Source organism: Eurosta solidaginis, chromosome 3, assembly GCF_040869045.1.
Source record: "Eurosta solidaginis isolate ZX-2024a chromosome 3, ASM4086904v1, whole genome shotgun sequence".
Lineage (NCBI taxonomy): Eukaryota > Metazoa > Arthropoda > Insecta > Diptera > Tephritidae > Eurosta > Eurosta solidaginis.
Window position 1 is genome coordinate 198,341,237 of NC_090321.1, and position 14,799 is coordinate 198,356,035.

A 14,799-nucleotide genomic window follows, 5' to 3' on the forward strand; every position below is an offset into this window, starting at 1 on the left:
GCCGAGGCGGATTCAATGACCTTGCGGACAGCACGCTCCCTTTGGCGAGCATCAGTCGGGATAGGGAGGGCAGCAAAGCGACTGTCTGTAAACGATTTGTACTCATCCCACTTTCCTTTTTTAAAGTTTATGAAAGTGCGTTTTTCGGTGACGATGAAGTCGGCGGTACGCTCGAGTGAAATAAGTATAGGCAGGTGGTCAGATGCCAATGTTACCGTCGGCTGCCAGTTGATGCAGTTTACGAGTCCTGCGCTCACGATTGATATATCTGGCGAACTGTGACAGCTTCCTACCATACGAGTGGGGGCGTCTTCGTTTATTGTGCAAAACGTCGTTTCTTCTATTTGATCCGCCACATCTCAGCCCTGTTGTCCGCCTGCAGGTTTGAATACCATAGATCGTGATGGGCATTGAAATCGCCTAACATAATGCGATTATCGCCAGTGAGTAGGGCTCTGATATTAGGGCGGTATCCACTGGGGCAACAGCTGGCAGGAGGGATGTAGATGTTGATGATTTCTATGTTTACCTGACCGGACAGATAAGCCGTGACGTTCTAAGACAGTCGCTGCGGCCGATGTCGGGATCAAATATATGATATTGCACTTAGTGATGTATGATAAACGCGAGACCGCCTCCATTTCCGCTCTCGCGATCTTTTCTGTAATAAAAAGATTTATAAAAGTTACGAGGACGTCGGGGTTTGGGACCAGAAAAACGTGTCCGATGCAACCATCCCTTGCACGTAACACACTGACAAGAGTATGACCGTCCTAAAAAGATTCTTTTCCAGCAAACGCAGCAAAACCATTTCTCAAGACCGTGGTCAGGAGAAGGACACGGATTGGGTGCGATACCTTCCCGGAGCAGGAGAGTATGGCGCAGTCCCGCTGCAAGGAGCTGCTGGGAGGATGACAATTTGTGGGAGGGACGCAACAAATTAAATGGGGTTACACTGAAATGACAGCCCTTGGTCGGGGAAAATCCCCTGTCGCTCCGGTACATAGAACCGGCTGCCTTGGGAAGCGGTCGTCGTTTGTAGCCGAGTTTTTTTGGTAAAATTTACGGGCGTTATTCATGGTTGCTAGCAGCTCAAGCTACTCGCACGCACGCCTTTCTACCTCTGCATTTCCTTCCTGCAAATGCGTCTTTTTCCCCTTTTCAAGGACATGCCTTACTGTAAATAACTACCGCCTGAACTACACAAAAAGTGTTGTGCAAATTTTTGAGGAATCGATAAATTCATTCAATTATTCGGATTGTACTCGTATATTTGCAAATATATACATACATACATACATATATGTACATAATTAACTTTGTCAAACTTTTCCTTCTATGAATATTTAGGGTATAAACTATTTTCGCGACAATTCTGTTTTATTTATAACTAACTAAATTTGAATATCAATTTGCTACTTTTTGAATTAAACGGTACAATTGACGTTTACGCTCACTCTATTTTTGGACAATCATCATTTACATAATTACATAGCAGAGTTAACTACCACTACATACATATGTACATATAACTCAATAATTATCCCACGAATACATACATAATTAGTATATTATGTAGTAAAATTTTGACTTAATTGTTGTACATATATATGTATGTACAAACATATATACGTATATAAGTTAAACAAAAAATTTGTTAAAAATAAAATACATACACAAAAGTACACATAATATAAGCATCTAATTTTCCTTATTTTGCACTACAACGTTACGCTTAATTCCTTTTTTTTTTGTTTACGACAATTCTCAACTTTTTATGACCAGTTTTTGGCAAAAATATTTATTTTCAATTTGTATTAACATCTTACTATTTTTTTTACATTTCTTTTCTCGAGGGAACAGCCGAATTGTTGCAATCAGTGTTTGATTTGAATCCTTTTGTGGTTTTATTGCTCATTTGTGCACTGTAAAGACTAACGGCGCAGATTCATCTTCCGGTAAATTTTCAGCGAGTATAATTTTGTTTGTGGCAAGATTTGCCATTTGGCTTTCAATATCCTCATAGTCGACAGAGGAGGAACGCACCAGTTTAAATTGTGAGCCTTTGTTGTCATTCTTTGTTATGACCAGTGAAGCGGGTCGCGGACCTGTGAGGGAAGATAAAACACATTTTTATTAAAAAAAATTGGCAAATTATAAAAAAACTGTAAGCGTACACCGAAAGAAATAAAGAGTCAGAAAGGATTCCTAATTCGGAGCATTTGCGCCCATTATGAATCTAAAATGATTGTATTTCCATTCTTGCTATGGTCGTCCGATATGAGCCTTATATCTTACATTATATACGGACACATTATAGGGAATGTAAAACCAGCTAAGCCTTAAGCTGCCGAATGATTAACCAAAAATGGATCGCACGAAAACTCGAAATCGCAGTATCAGTCTGACAGTTGCTGCGTTGATGGTACACAACGTCCTTTCAGCGTGATTCGGGAAAGGAATGGAAACACATTCTTTCCAACCTTCTAATAAACATTGCGCATCACTTTGAGATACCAGTTATAATAAAATAAGGCCAAACAAAAGTTGGAACAGGGGGGATTGGAAACACGTCTTTTTCAACCACCCATTACATGTTGTGCTGTGCTGATCGGAATCTTAATGCATTCCAACAGCGTCATAAATGAAAATATCTGTTAAAATTTTTGTTGCCTTATGCTAGGAGACTGGAGGATTGGAAACGCGTCCTTTCCAACCTCCCTAAAAAAGAGTGACTCCCAGACTCGTCCTTTCGTCATGCTAGTAAATATGCTGATCGGAATCACATGGCATTCCGACAGCATATTCAATAGAACTAAGTGATTTTAACAATGAATTGTATTTATCAGTTTAAGTTTTAGGCCTAAACAACCGTAATAATAAATAAATTAAATTAATATAACTTCTAATACGCTCATAAACAGCTTAGAGTTAGCCTTTTATATGCCCCCTTTCGGTGTCATTCATATGCGGCCTCCGTAGTGTGATGGTAGCGCGCTCCGCCTACCACATCGAAGAACCTGGATTCAGGCCCCGGACAAACCAACATCAATATTTTAGAAACAAGTTTTTTCAATTAGAAGAAAATTTTTCTAAGCGGTGTCGCTCATCGGCAGTGTTTGGCAAGCACTCCGAGTGTATTTCAGCCATGAAAGGCTTTTCAGTGAAAACTCATAGCAAAGAGAATATTTCACATACATAAATGTAGGCAGCATCTACTCTGAAAAAAATAATGCGACCAATCCCTGAAGAGAGCGGTCTCCGATTGATCTCTTTTGTATACATTGGGCATAATTGATCCCATCTAGTGCCTTTTGGATACAGTTGGGAGTAGTCAGGTTGAAGTCTTTGTAGCCCATTTTAAGAAACATAAAAAACGCGGCAACGAAGTGAGTTAAATAAAAAACCTAAATGACTTGGACCATATGTTCCATTATCGCCCACCCATATCTCTTGGAATGAGTTGGCGACTTAATGATTTACATATGTTGATGTATCTAACAATTTCTTGTAAGTTTCAATACTGCGTTTAAAATATTCATAGTCTCATACCATACGAAAACTTAACACTTTTTGATGAGAAAAGAGATTAGTCTTCATTCGTTCCCATATGGGTACAAAGAGGCTTGGTCCTATCGTTCCCGTTCGGGTATAAGTGGGTACAATTAGTCTCTTCATATGACATGCTGAAACAAAAAGTAACAGTTCAACGCATACAAAGAGATCAAAACTGGCATTAGTCGCATACTCCTTTGCGCTTAATCCCGGACTCGTACTAGACTAATCACATTTTTTTAGGGTAAGAGCAGAATTTATTACGCACACATATACACGCATATAACGAGAAGACAAAACGTTAATATGAGATACATACAGGAGAAATAAATAAACAGCTGTTCGCGAAAAGTCTAGACCTTAAGAGAAATATTTGCGAACGAGGCAACAGAGAGTATAAAACCAGCGCAAACTGAGGATTAATCAATCAGTTTGATTTTAACACGCAATTTGTGAAGTACGCGAGTATTGTAATTGTGAAGTACTACTCCCAAAGTAGTCTAAATAAAGGATATGTTGCTGTACTGAATATTTGAGTTATTTATTCGACACTTCAGCGATTCGAACGATAGCGGAAGGTGCAAAATAATCAGAATTTCCCAAAATTCGTTACAATATTAAAGGGAGAATACAGAATACAAAGATCGTTTCGCCTTCCGGATCACTGTAGCGTATTTCAGGCCGAGCTTGCGGCTTAGGCAGAATACAGTCTCTCAGAAGCACATTTATATTTTCTCAGACAGTCAAGCAGAACTGAAAGCCCTTGACCCTGTCACAACTAATTCTAAAACTGTAGTAGGCTGTCGCAGATCACTTAACGTGATGGCTGAACAGTTTACTCTGCATTTGGTATGGGTTCCGGGACATAAGGCCATACCAGGTAATGAGATGGCGGATGAGCTTGCAAGAAAGGGTACCTCCTTTCCACTTTCGCCATCCTGGATAGGTTGGGCATGCCGCTCTCCACCTGCAAGCTCAAGATAAAGGAGGCTACTGATGGAAGCGGGAGCCAGGTGGAAGCATCATGATAGACGCCGCACGGCAAAACTCACATGGCCGGAATGGAATGAGAAGAGATCGCGAGGCTTCTCACCCTCCGTAAGAGGGATCTTTCCTTAGTTGTAGGTCTTCTCACTGGTCATGTTTGTATTGGACCGCATGCGGAAAGGATTGGCGCTCCATTTAATGACTATTGTAGAAGCTGCGCAAAGAAGAAGAGCCTGATACTATTAGGCATCTACTATGCGAATGTCCACCGCTCGGTAGAAGAAGCAACGTTTTATGGGAAAGATGTTTCTCGTTGATCTGACTGATATAGCTGAGGTCAATACACGACGCTTAATTAGCTTCACAAACTCAACGAAGCGGTTTGACTAGGAGAGTAGGAACAAATTCGTGTGGTTTTACCATGGGCCTATAAAGGCCTAAGTGTGCCGCTCCGATGTGGACGGCAGCCACTTAAACCTAACCTAAGGGGAGAATTTTTAAATAAGAGTGGAAGCTATAGGAAGTGACATAACCGATAATTTTTCGTTTATATGGTCGGAATTCAGCAAAAAATAAGGCAAAAAACTTGCACTTGTGTATACAGCGGCAATAACGATCACGACACGAAGCGGAGCACATTGTTATTCCACAATGTTACCATACATTTTTGAATTTTATAACGGCATCTTGTATCAGCTATATAAAAAACAAAAAAAATTCAAGTAAAAATATGAAATTTTGTTCCGCAACTGCTTTTCTAATTTTGTATGTACTCTTGGCACATGGTGGAAATGCATCACCTAATTCAGAGGAACTTTCGCTCACTCCGCACTATGGAGTAAACTGGAAACCCCTATCTTAAGACTTATAAAACAAAAAAATGCTTGAAGGGCCAATTTTCGAGGGATGTGAAAAAAATCGGACATTGGGAAAAATGCCATAAAAAATACTGAAAAACGTTTTGACAAAAAAAAAAAATATTTTGCATTGGTTTAATGTTTTTTTCTTATAAAAGAAAAACTAAATTTTTCATTTTGTTAAAAATTCAACCTGAACTCAAATATGTAAAAATTGGGTATCGCTTCTCACAAAAATGTTCACTTAAAGTACAAATGCAATTCAAGATATTTGTCTGTGGTACAATTTATTTGACCGAATTTTTATATCGTTACAATTTAAATATTATATCTGAAGATTTTCAAATATTGTCCTTTTAAAGTTCACATTGTTTCCAATATTAAAAAAGGCAAACACAGTTAAAAGTTTCCAAAACTAGTATTGAAAAACGTGTTTGAAAGCGTAATTTTGCCATTTTTTAGCTGTTTTTAATTCCAAATCACATTTTCTATAGATTTACCATACAAACCAACAAAGTGTATGACATCGTTTAAAGTCCAATTTATATGACCGAAAATGCCTTACATTTTCTGGTTATTTTTGTAAAGAGTTAAATGTTCTCTCATATAAAATGCACTGAAAATCTATCAATCACATATGTACACCTAGAATTTTTTTACAAGTTCTTATTCAGCAACTCAAAATCTGTAGTAGAATTGATTTTTAAGAAAAATAAGCTTTTAGTTAAACGGTAAAAAACGCAAAACGATTTTTCAAAATTCGGTTTTGAAATTGTGGTCGATATTTGATTTTTCTCAGCAAAGAATTGGCCTATCGAGCTTTTTTTGTATGAAAACTCTAGCCTAAAGATTGTTAAGCAAATAGGGGGGTCCCTAGAACACAAAGAGTTTGCTTTGGTGCCTTCCTAGATAGCGAGGGGGCTCTGGTGGAATTTATTAACAAACTTCTTTGCAGCAGAATTGTCGCAGCGGAGTGGGTAGGGGCCATAATTGAGAGGAAGGTGTGCAGAGGCACGCCACAGGGGGGTGTCTTATCTCCTCTGCTCTGGGTTGTGGTAGTCAACGAGCTTCTTGTGGAGCTGGAAGCCAATGGTTGTCGGGTGGTTGCCTATACAGATGACCTCGCTATCCTAGTCAGGAGCAAATTTCTGTGGCTAGGTGGGCGGTCAGCCCGGCAAGCACGGAATTGGTTCTTTTTACAAGGAGATATAAGTTGCCCGATTTCAGAACTCCCCTCGATCGGAGGGGTTCCGTTGGTACTTTCTGATAGGGTCAAATATCTGGGTATTGTTCTGGACAAGAAACTGTCCGGGAGGCCCAATGTGGAAGATAGGGCCACGAAGGCCGCGGTTGCCTTGTACTGCTGCAGAGGGGCTATCATGAAGAGATGGGGACTCTCGCCAGGAGTAGTACACTGGCTTTATGAGATGGTGGTCAAACCGATTCTGCTGTATGGGGTGCTGGTCTGGTAGAGAGCGTGAGTGTTAGTGTCAGTGCAACGGACGGCGCTGATCGGTATCAGTGACACTCAGAACAACAACTACTTTGGCACTGAACGTCATGCTGAACATATATCCAGTAGATATTGCGGGAAAGCGGCCGCGGTCCGGTCGTTAGTCAGGCTTCGTGATATGGGTTTTCTGACTTCGAACACTCTAGCCTTCTTACCAGTTTCGACTTTATCCCGGACAGGACAGACTATTGTATGCCGATAACTGCTCCCTATACAACCTTCACACCAGTCATTCCACCAAGAGAGGAATGGGGAAGAGGAATCATCTGGGGCATGGGACCGGTTAACTTGTTCACGGATGGGTCGAAATTGGACGGAAAGGTTGGTGGGGGGTCTTTTGTCAAGAGCTAAATGTAAGCCGCAGGTTTTAGTTGGCTGATCACTGCAGTGTATTCCAAGCGGAAGTTGCTGTGATTAAGAATGCGGTGGATAGAATGCTATCCAGTGCTACTGCGGTCAGGGAATTTAACATCTACTCTGATAGCCAAGCGGCTATCAAGGCCTTGAGCTCAAGTTCGGTGAAGGCTCTTATGGGGTAAAATTCCCCAAGTCTACCATAATTCCGATACTATAATAATATACCTTGTAGAAGAAAAAAAATATCAATAGCTAAAAATAATAATAGTTGACTATTTTAAGCATGGGTCTTCAGAAGTTCGGCTTAAATTAGTTGACTAGTAGTTAGATGACAAATACTGCAGAAATAATCCCCTCTGACTATTTTTCGGCCATCGCCGTAGATTTAGTTAGATTTTTTCAAAGACAATAAACAGGTAATGGAGCATGTTTGTTTATTGGAAACCAACTTGTAGTTAGCTTCTTTTCCTGCTGGGTAGTTATGTTAGTTTATTGGTAAAAAACTTGTAGCTAGGTCCCTCTCCTGCTGGTTATCTATCATTGGAAATCTTATTTTTCAGCTTAAAAAAGATTTAAATTGCGTTTTCGAGAAAAGTTGAAAATATTCATTGAATTTTTTCTTTTTGCTGACGTTCAATAGCTCAACAGTTCTACAAAGTTTCATCGCAATTGAAGATATACAAAATTTTGGTTGGTACACCTTGGGAAATTTTACCCCCCCTCTCCCTATGCAGGTTTCAAACAAGATTTTAAACTTTGTTGAACTGAGAAATTCATTATCGTCTACACTTTTAGTATTCAGTTGCCATTTGGGTTTTGTTTGCGTTTCTGGATTCGATTTCTAGTTTCGGTGCGGTTTAGGTTTGAGTTCCAGCTTAGTTTGCTGTTGTTGTAGAAGCGACAAAGATACTTCCCATAGGTTTTGGTGCGTGTTTCAATGTTGATGGTCTTTTGGCGAATAAATGTATATAGATCCGCTACGTTACGGAAACAAGAGCCATTACCGAAAAAGCCCGACCAACGCCAGAAAGATTTTTATGAGGAGCTTCTCCTGCTACATATATGTATGTATGTATGTATAATATATTCATATTTGTAACAGAATTTCGCTCGGTTAAGTGAAGTTGAAAAATTGGTTGCGGAAGCTTTATATTGCGCCTATCAATCCGTAAACCCTGTTCAGTTTTGGATTCGTACTCCTTTCTAGTTTCGCTTTTAGTTTGAGTTTCAGTTCCGCAATCGTTTCTGGTTTCATTCTGGTCTCACTTCCGGTTTGAACTCTATTTTCTGTCCGGGTTTCTGTTCTGCTTCGGATACCGCTGTACGTTCCCGTTTCGGCTTCCATCTACATATGTTTCTTTGTTTTCCTTTCCTCTCCCTTCCTTTGCTTTCTTCTTTTATTTCCTCTCTTTCTGCTATTTCTATTTCTAATTTTCCCTATACTGCGTCTTCTTTCCCCTCTTCTTCTTCTTCATATATTTTATATTGTGACGAAAATTGGCAACACTAAGGGATACTATCATCTCTAAGGCGATGATGCTAAGCAGTGACTTGTATGCACATCAATAGATCAATCATTATGTCTACACATATGAACGTACACGCAGCGGAGAAGAGACGCAGAAACACATGCAGATATCTTATCTGAGATGCTCCCAAAAGTATGCAATTATAATTGTGGAAGTGTCGCTCACAAATACACGCGCAAATGAGAAGTTATACACGTGCATCTGTAGTTTTAATTATATACCAGTAACTTAGTAAATTCTGGAAGCGCCTAGAAGATGCAAGGAGGAAATCATAGAGTATAAAAGGCAGCAACAGTAGAGGCGCGACAATCAGTTTGATTTAAGCAAGCTATTGGTTGTAAAGTATCAGTGTGTTGTGAAGTACTTTAATAAAGGCCATTTTGCATTATTGAATATTGGAGTTATTTATTCAACAGTTTAGCGATACGAACGTTAGCAGAAGATTTGGAAGAAGAGGAATTACAGTGAATTCGTTACAATATTTACCTTTCCTTTTCCATCTCATTTCCTAATAACCGTTAATCCAGTCGGACCTGTCAGATACCGTCATATATACAGCAGTGACTGTAACCCAAACTTGTATTGCAGTCGCAAGACTAAACCGCATCTTAACGGCAGCCGCAAGTCTAAGCCGACGAACATCTGCCCTAGCCTTATATCCCTAGCCTTTAACGCAACCGTAATTGTAACTTTGACTGTAAATGTAAACAGATTTTATGGAACATTTATTTATTTTCGTCTGTGTACATCTAGATCTTCTTCATCATTATTGCAACCATCACTTCTTTTGCCTCTCCGTTTTTTCCATTTTCTTCTATTTTCTATCTTCATCTTTAATTTTACTTTTCCCATTGACTTCGCTCTTTCTTTTTAGCTTTCTTCTTTCATTAATGTCATAGAAGTACTCTAATTTTGTTCTGAATTAGTTTATATCCACTCACTGAGTCTTTTTTATTGTGCTCACACAAGTAGTTATGCGTAATAAGTTTTGTGTAACAATTTACGTGTTACGTAACTCATGACTCCTCCTTTACCCCCCCCCCCCCCCCCCCCCTAACTACCCCTTTCTGTGATAAATTATGTTTACACATCGAAAAACTTGTTTAAAACTGACTTACCTCCTCCTGTCGTTTTACGTCGTTCCAGTGTTGTTGAACCGCTAGATGGCAGCGTTGAGTCAGACGACGATACTGAAGATGGTTTTTCAGATATATATTCCAAATTCGAAGTTATATGCAGCTTATTGTTGACATTTTTTTGATTATTTGGTTTTATGCTGACGCGTTTATCTGATTTAATGCTGCCCTGATTTCGCAGTATGGAGTCCGGACGCTGTGCTACTGGCGACATTGGAGGCTTTAGTGTGCCATTTTTATTAATTTGTAGTTCAGCATCTATGGAAATGAATTAAGGTTGGCATGCATATATGCAATGTATGTGTACACTTCGTTAAATTGTTGTAACAAATTAAATATACTCAAATAAAAGTGAAATATTAGGAGAAGAATAGAACTCCTATGAAGAGCATTGAGATAGACCGTACCACAATGCCAAAAAATATGGTCGAGAAGTTATTCTGATGATAGTAGACTCGAAAGGCACATACACAGACACCGACCTCGAGCACACACATTCAAGTGCTTCGAAGTGTCCTATTCAAAAATTCACAAGGCGGAAAACGGATTGTTTCAATAACTTAGTTTTTAAGCTCGAAGGTACTGAAAGTAAAGTTCTTAACTGACTGGGATGAGAATAGCAAAAAAATATTAAAAATAAAATGAGCTAGCTACAACAAATTTACGATCAGTTGCTAATTCCATATATTTTAAGGCGAACCCATACAAAGTGATGGCAAAGCGAAGAATGCCAAATCAAGAGAAAATTTATTGATGTCAAAGTGAATTCAGCCAATTCAAAGTCAAAAGAAAATTTTCATTGATTTCGAATAACTGACATATTGCTATACAAAGCGTTGTATGGAAAATCATCAAGAAGCAATCACCTGATGCCTTGAAAATAGCTCAATTGAATGCAAAACGAATTTATCACTAAGTGGTGTTATCCCATCAGCTGATTGCTTTTTCTTCAAAGCATCCATACAACGCCTTAAGGGCCAGTTAATGGTGACTTAGCCATAACCAGATAAAACAGCTGATCGAACCAACCTAATGAAAATTAATGTAACCGATTAATGGTGCCATACCATAACGCTAAAGCCATAACCATACAAAAGCCAACCAATGGGTTTTTGGTTTTTCGCCATATCCATAACCTAAAAATATTTGAGTTGGTGAATTTATTAACTTTTTGTTTATTTTATTTATTGTTTTGGATACGTTTTGACTAAGAGACTTATTTATTGTGGTATATGTTTGTAATTTTTTGCGTTTTCTTCATTTTTATGAAATTTTCTCGATTTTTAGGTTAAGGCACCAATAACTGATGCCAATTTGATATGGATAAGTAAATACAGACAACAAAAGTGAAAGTAAATAAAAGCTTACAAAATATGGTTACGACTATGGCGTTAGGGTTAAGGAAGTTTAACTGGCCCTTTAGTACAGCGAGATGACACTTAATCCAAATCAATGTTAATTTTCTTTTGACTTGGCATTCTGTACGGCGATTTTGGTTGAACTCGTTTCGCCATCACCTTGTATAGATTCGCCTTGGCTTTTTCGTTCTATTGTAAATTAAACCTAGCAATGCAGCACTTAAAACAATAAAAATAAATGAAAACCCAGTGAAACATGTACATAAAGATAGATAATAAAGGCGAAGGGTAGTCGCTATGACGAAGATTGACAAAGTTAATAAGATGAGATATTTAGGCACCGTACACATCAAAAAAGCGATATCGAAGCTGTATGAGTTTTAGGAGTTCACTAATGATTTCTATAAATATTTCAGCCTCATAGCCATGTAAATTCCCTTCTTAGAGCCACAATAGAGGTGAATGGTTGGCGCAAGTGATAGTTCCTATGTAATGGAAGGTGTAGAGCTTGCGGTATAATGTGCTGATCCGGAAATAAACATCCTACAAGCTGCCAGATCACTATAGTATTTTTCAGATTGAAATAGTAGCCGTAACCACAGCAGTAGAAACACTCGAAAAAAGCAGCTTGACCGGCAGCAGCCTCAACTCTAAAAGTGTATTAGTGTGCAAGCAATCCTTTGAAAGAACCGGGATAGGGTGCCAGGACATATGGGAATAGATGGGAATGAAAACGAGGATGAGCTAGCTAAAAAGGGTGCATTCCTCGAAGCTTACACCGTAGACGTCCCAATAAGATCGCGCAGGATTTAAATAAGGCAAAAGTTGCTACCTAGCAGGAAATGCATGGACTCAAGAGCTGCAAAGTGTCAAAAATCAATCTAAGTCTAAGAAAGTTATCATTAAAAAAGAACAGAGACTCCGGACGGGTATTATGACTAGTCAGTGATAGCACATGTTGGAAGTGCGGTTTGGAGGAGGAAACTTGATAGTTTAATGCACGCGTCCTGCGGTCGCAAAGCTAAGACTCCCGCTATTAAGAGTGTTACAGCAATCTAGAAGCAACAAGTATGATAGGTCCTGGTTTTTGATAGTTTTTCAGTTTGGTCGTTAAAAAACCTTCTGGTAGCAATCTGGACTCCTTCAGTCTATGTCAGATCCGCGGACCGGCCAGTTCACGAAGTCTCTACTCGTGAAATACATACGTTTAGTTAGAAACTAAGTAGTGCAATGATCAGTATAAATGAAGCTTTGAAACCCCCGACAACAGTATGTAAGGACTGTGGGCAGCAGGATGTAACTCCTGAGCATATATTGTGTTCGTGCTCGTCAGATTGAGGCTCTCAATTTTTCGATCTAGGTGGGTACTAAAGAAAACTTATATCGTTTTTTTATGAGGGTCACCAGTTTTTTTCTAACAAAGTGGGTAAATAAAGGAAAAAAATGCGGAATCCTTTAAAGAAAAAATCTTGTATTTGGACTGAATCGCCCACAAGTTTTTGGAAGATTCTTTGACTCCTTTTGATGGAACGTCACCACGAAAATTAGGTCTCGAAAATTAATCTATAGTATGCTTGCAATGTGAAAATACTGTGACGAATATTAGTATCACTAAGCGATACTACCATCACTAGCACGATACTAAGCAGCCACTCGTATGTACGTAATCAAATAAATCATCATCTACACACATACATACAAGGCAACGGAGAGATACTCATAAACACATGTAATCTTCAGCGGAAATAGTACTCGCATATAAAAACGCATATGGCTATAAACTACAAATACACACGCATATAGCTGGTAACCAAGTAGGTGATTCTAGAAGGAGAAACGTCTAGACATTTGGAGAAATATGCGGACAAGGCAACAGAGAGTATAAAAGCAGAGCAAGCTGAGTAGTCAGTAATCAGTTTTGATTTAAGCACGCTGTTGGTTGTGAAGTATAAGTGTTAGGTATTGTGAAGTAGTCTAATAAAGACCATTTTGCATTATTGAATATTGGAGTTATTCATTCAACAGTGATTCGAACTTAGCAGAAGGTGTCAAATAAGCGGAATTTCACTAAATTCGTTACAATACAGTAAGAAAATGCGCACTTGTACACACACAAGACAAGAAGTACCGAAAGAAACAAATCTAAAAATATAATTTAAATTATAATAATAAAAAAAGCATGTTTCTTCGACCGGGACTTAAACCCAGGGCGTGCGGTGTGAAAGGCGTGTTCACATCTGCCATTACGCAATAGAACGGGCAAAGTGTAACAATACCGTACAATTACACCAAATCTTTTCACATTGCACTATTTTTGTGCTTTATTTGAAAGTACACCAAAGTTGGTTTTGGCATTACTCCGAAAAGTGGAAGAGAATTGGAGAGGAACGGAAGTTTTGGAGAACAAAAAGAGGGAGCAGATGGTAGGTGAATAGAGAGTGGGTTGCGGAAAACGGAAAGCGGTCAGAAAGTGTCTTAAAAATTATAAGAAAGTGGGTGGGGAATCGAAAAAGAATATAGCGATCTAAGGAGAAAGGAAGTAAAAGTAAAAGAGCAGTAAGAAATGAAGTGCTATTACGACAGTGGAAAGCGAAAGGTAAGGACAGGGAAGAGGAAGAAATAAAAGTATCGCAACACATATATCGTATTTCCGCCTAGAAAGGTGTACAATGCCTGACATAATACTAGGGATTTATTAGTATTAAAACTATTATTAAATTACGACACAATCAAAAATTAAGCACTAAGGAAAAGAGAAAAAAAAAAATAAGCTCAAACACCAGCGAGAAAAAATGAGTTGAATGCCAAGGGAAACGAACTTTGCTCAAACGAAGTTAGTCTAACCCAGCCATAAGCTAGAATTCACCTAAATGTATAAATTTATAGCAATAAGTAAATATATACAGCAGTGAAAAGAAAAAAAGCAGTGCCAATTTTTAACAAATTTCGTCAATCAAACTTTTTTGTAGTTGATATTTTAAGAACCGAAACTATCCAAACCCTCAAAAACGTTTTCGAAAAAAATCTGTAGTTTTGCGAAAATTTCGAGCTTTTCATTTGGAGTTCTCTGAATATATTAGCCATTCTTGTCGCTCAATCAATTTTAGTCTAACAAAAAACAAGGTCTCTTAAATTCGCATTGATTTTCAACAGTTTTTTCCGAAGAATGTTTTAGATTTTCTTCTCTATAAAAACTAAAATTCGTACGCTTTGTACTAAATCAATTTTAAAAAGATTTTTGGAAAAGTTCCGAAAAATGTTCGTGAAAATTTCGAAATTTTTACATATTTAAAATTTTCAGAAAAATGCAAGTTTAAAAAAATTCAAAAAGTGGTCATTTCGAAATCCTTGTTAAAAATTAAAAAACTTGGTATGAAATTTTACAAAAAATTTTAAAACTTGGGATTTGTAAAAAGCGACCCGCAAATTTCGAAATTATATGTGACCCGGCCTATGAAAAGGTGGTTTATGACTCAAAAAAGAAATTGCGAGAAACAGCTGTTAAAG

At 38.3% G+C, this 14,799-nt stretch overlaps 1 protein-coding gene across 10 annotated transcripts in view; it reads right to left on the minus strand.

Annotated features, from left to right (window-relative positions):
• Window positions 1-1,251: 1,251 nt before the first annotated feature.
• Arms (Ankyrin repeat-rich membrane spanning) overlaps window positions 1,252-14,799 on the minus strand; it is a 200,218-nt gene continuing 186,670 nt past the window's right edge. For 9 of the 10 annotated variants that reach the window (XM_067774548.1, XM_067774558.1, XM_067774549.1 and 6 more), the window contains 2 exons: window positions 9,917-10,192; window positions 1,252-2,108 (listed from right to left, as the gene is read on the minus strand). In XM_067774548.1, the coding sequence (XP_067630649.1) occupies window positions 1,915-2,108; window positions 9,917-10,192 (470 nt within the window). In that variant the 3' untranslated portion in view covers window positions 1,252-1,914. The remainder of the gene's footprint in view (window positions 2,109-9,916; window positions 10,193-14,799) is intronic. The other variant, XM_067774550.1, reaches the window with a different exon arrangement.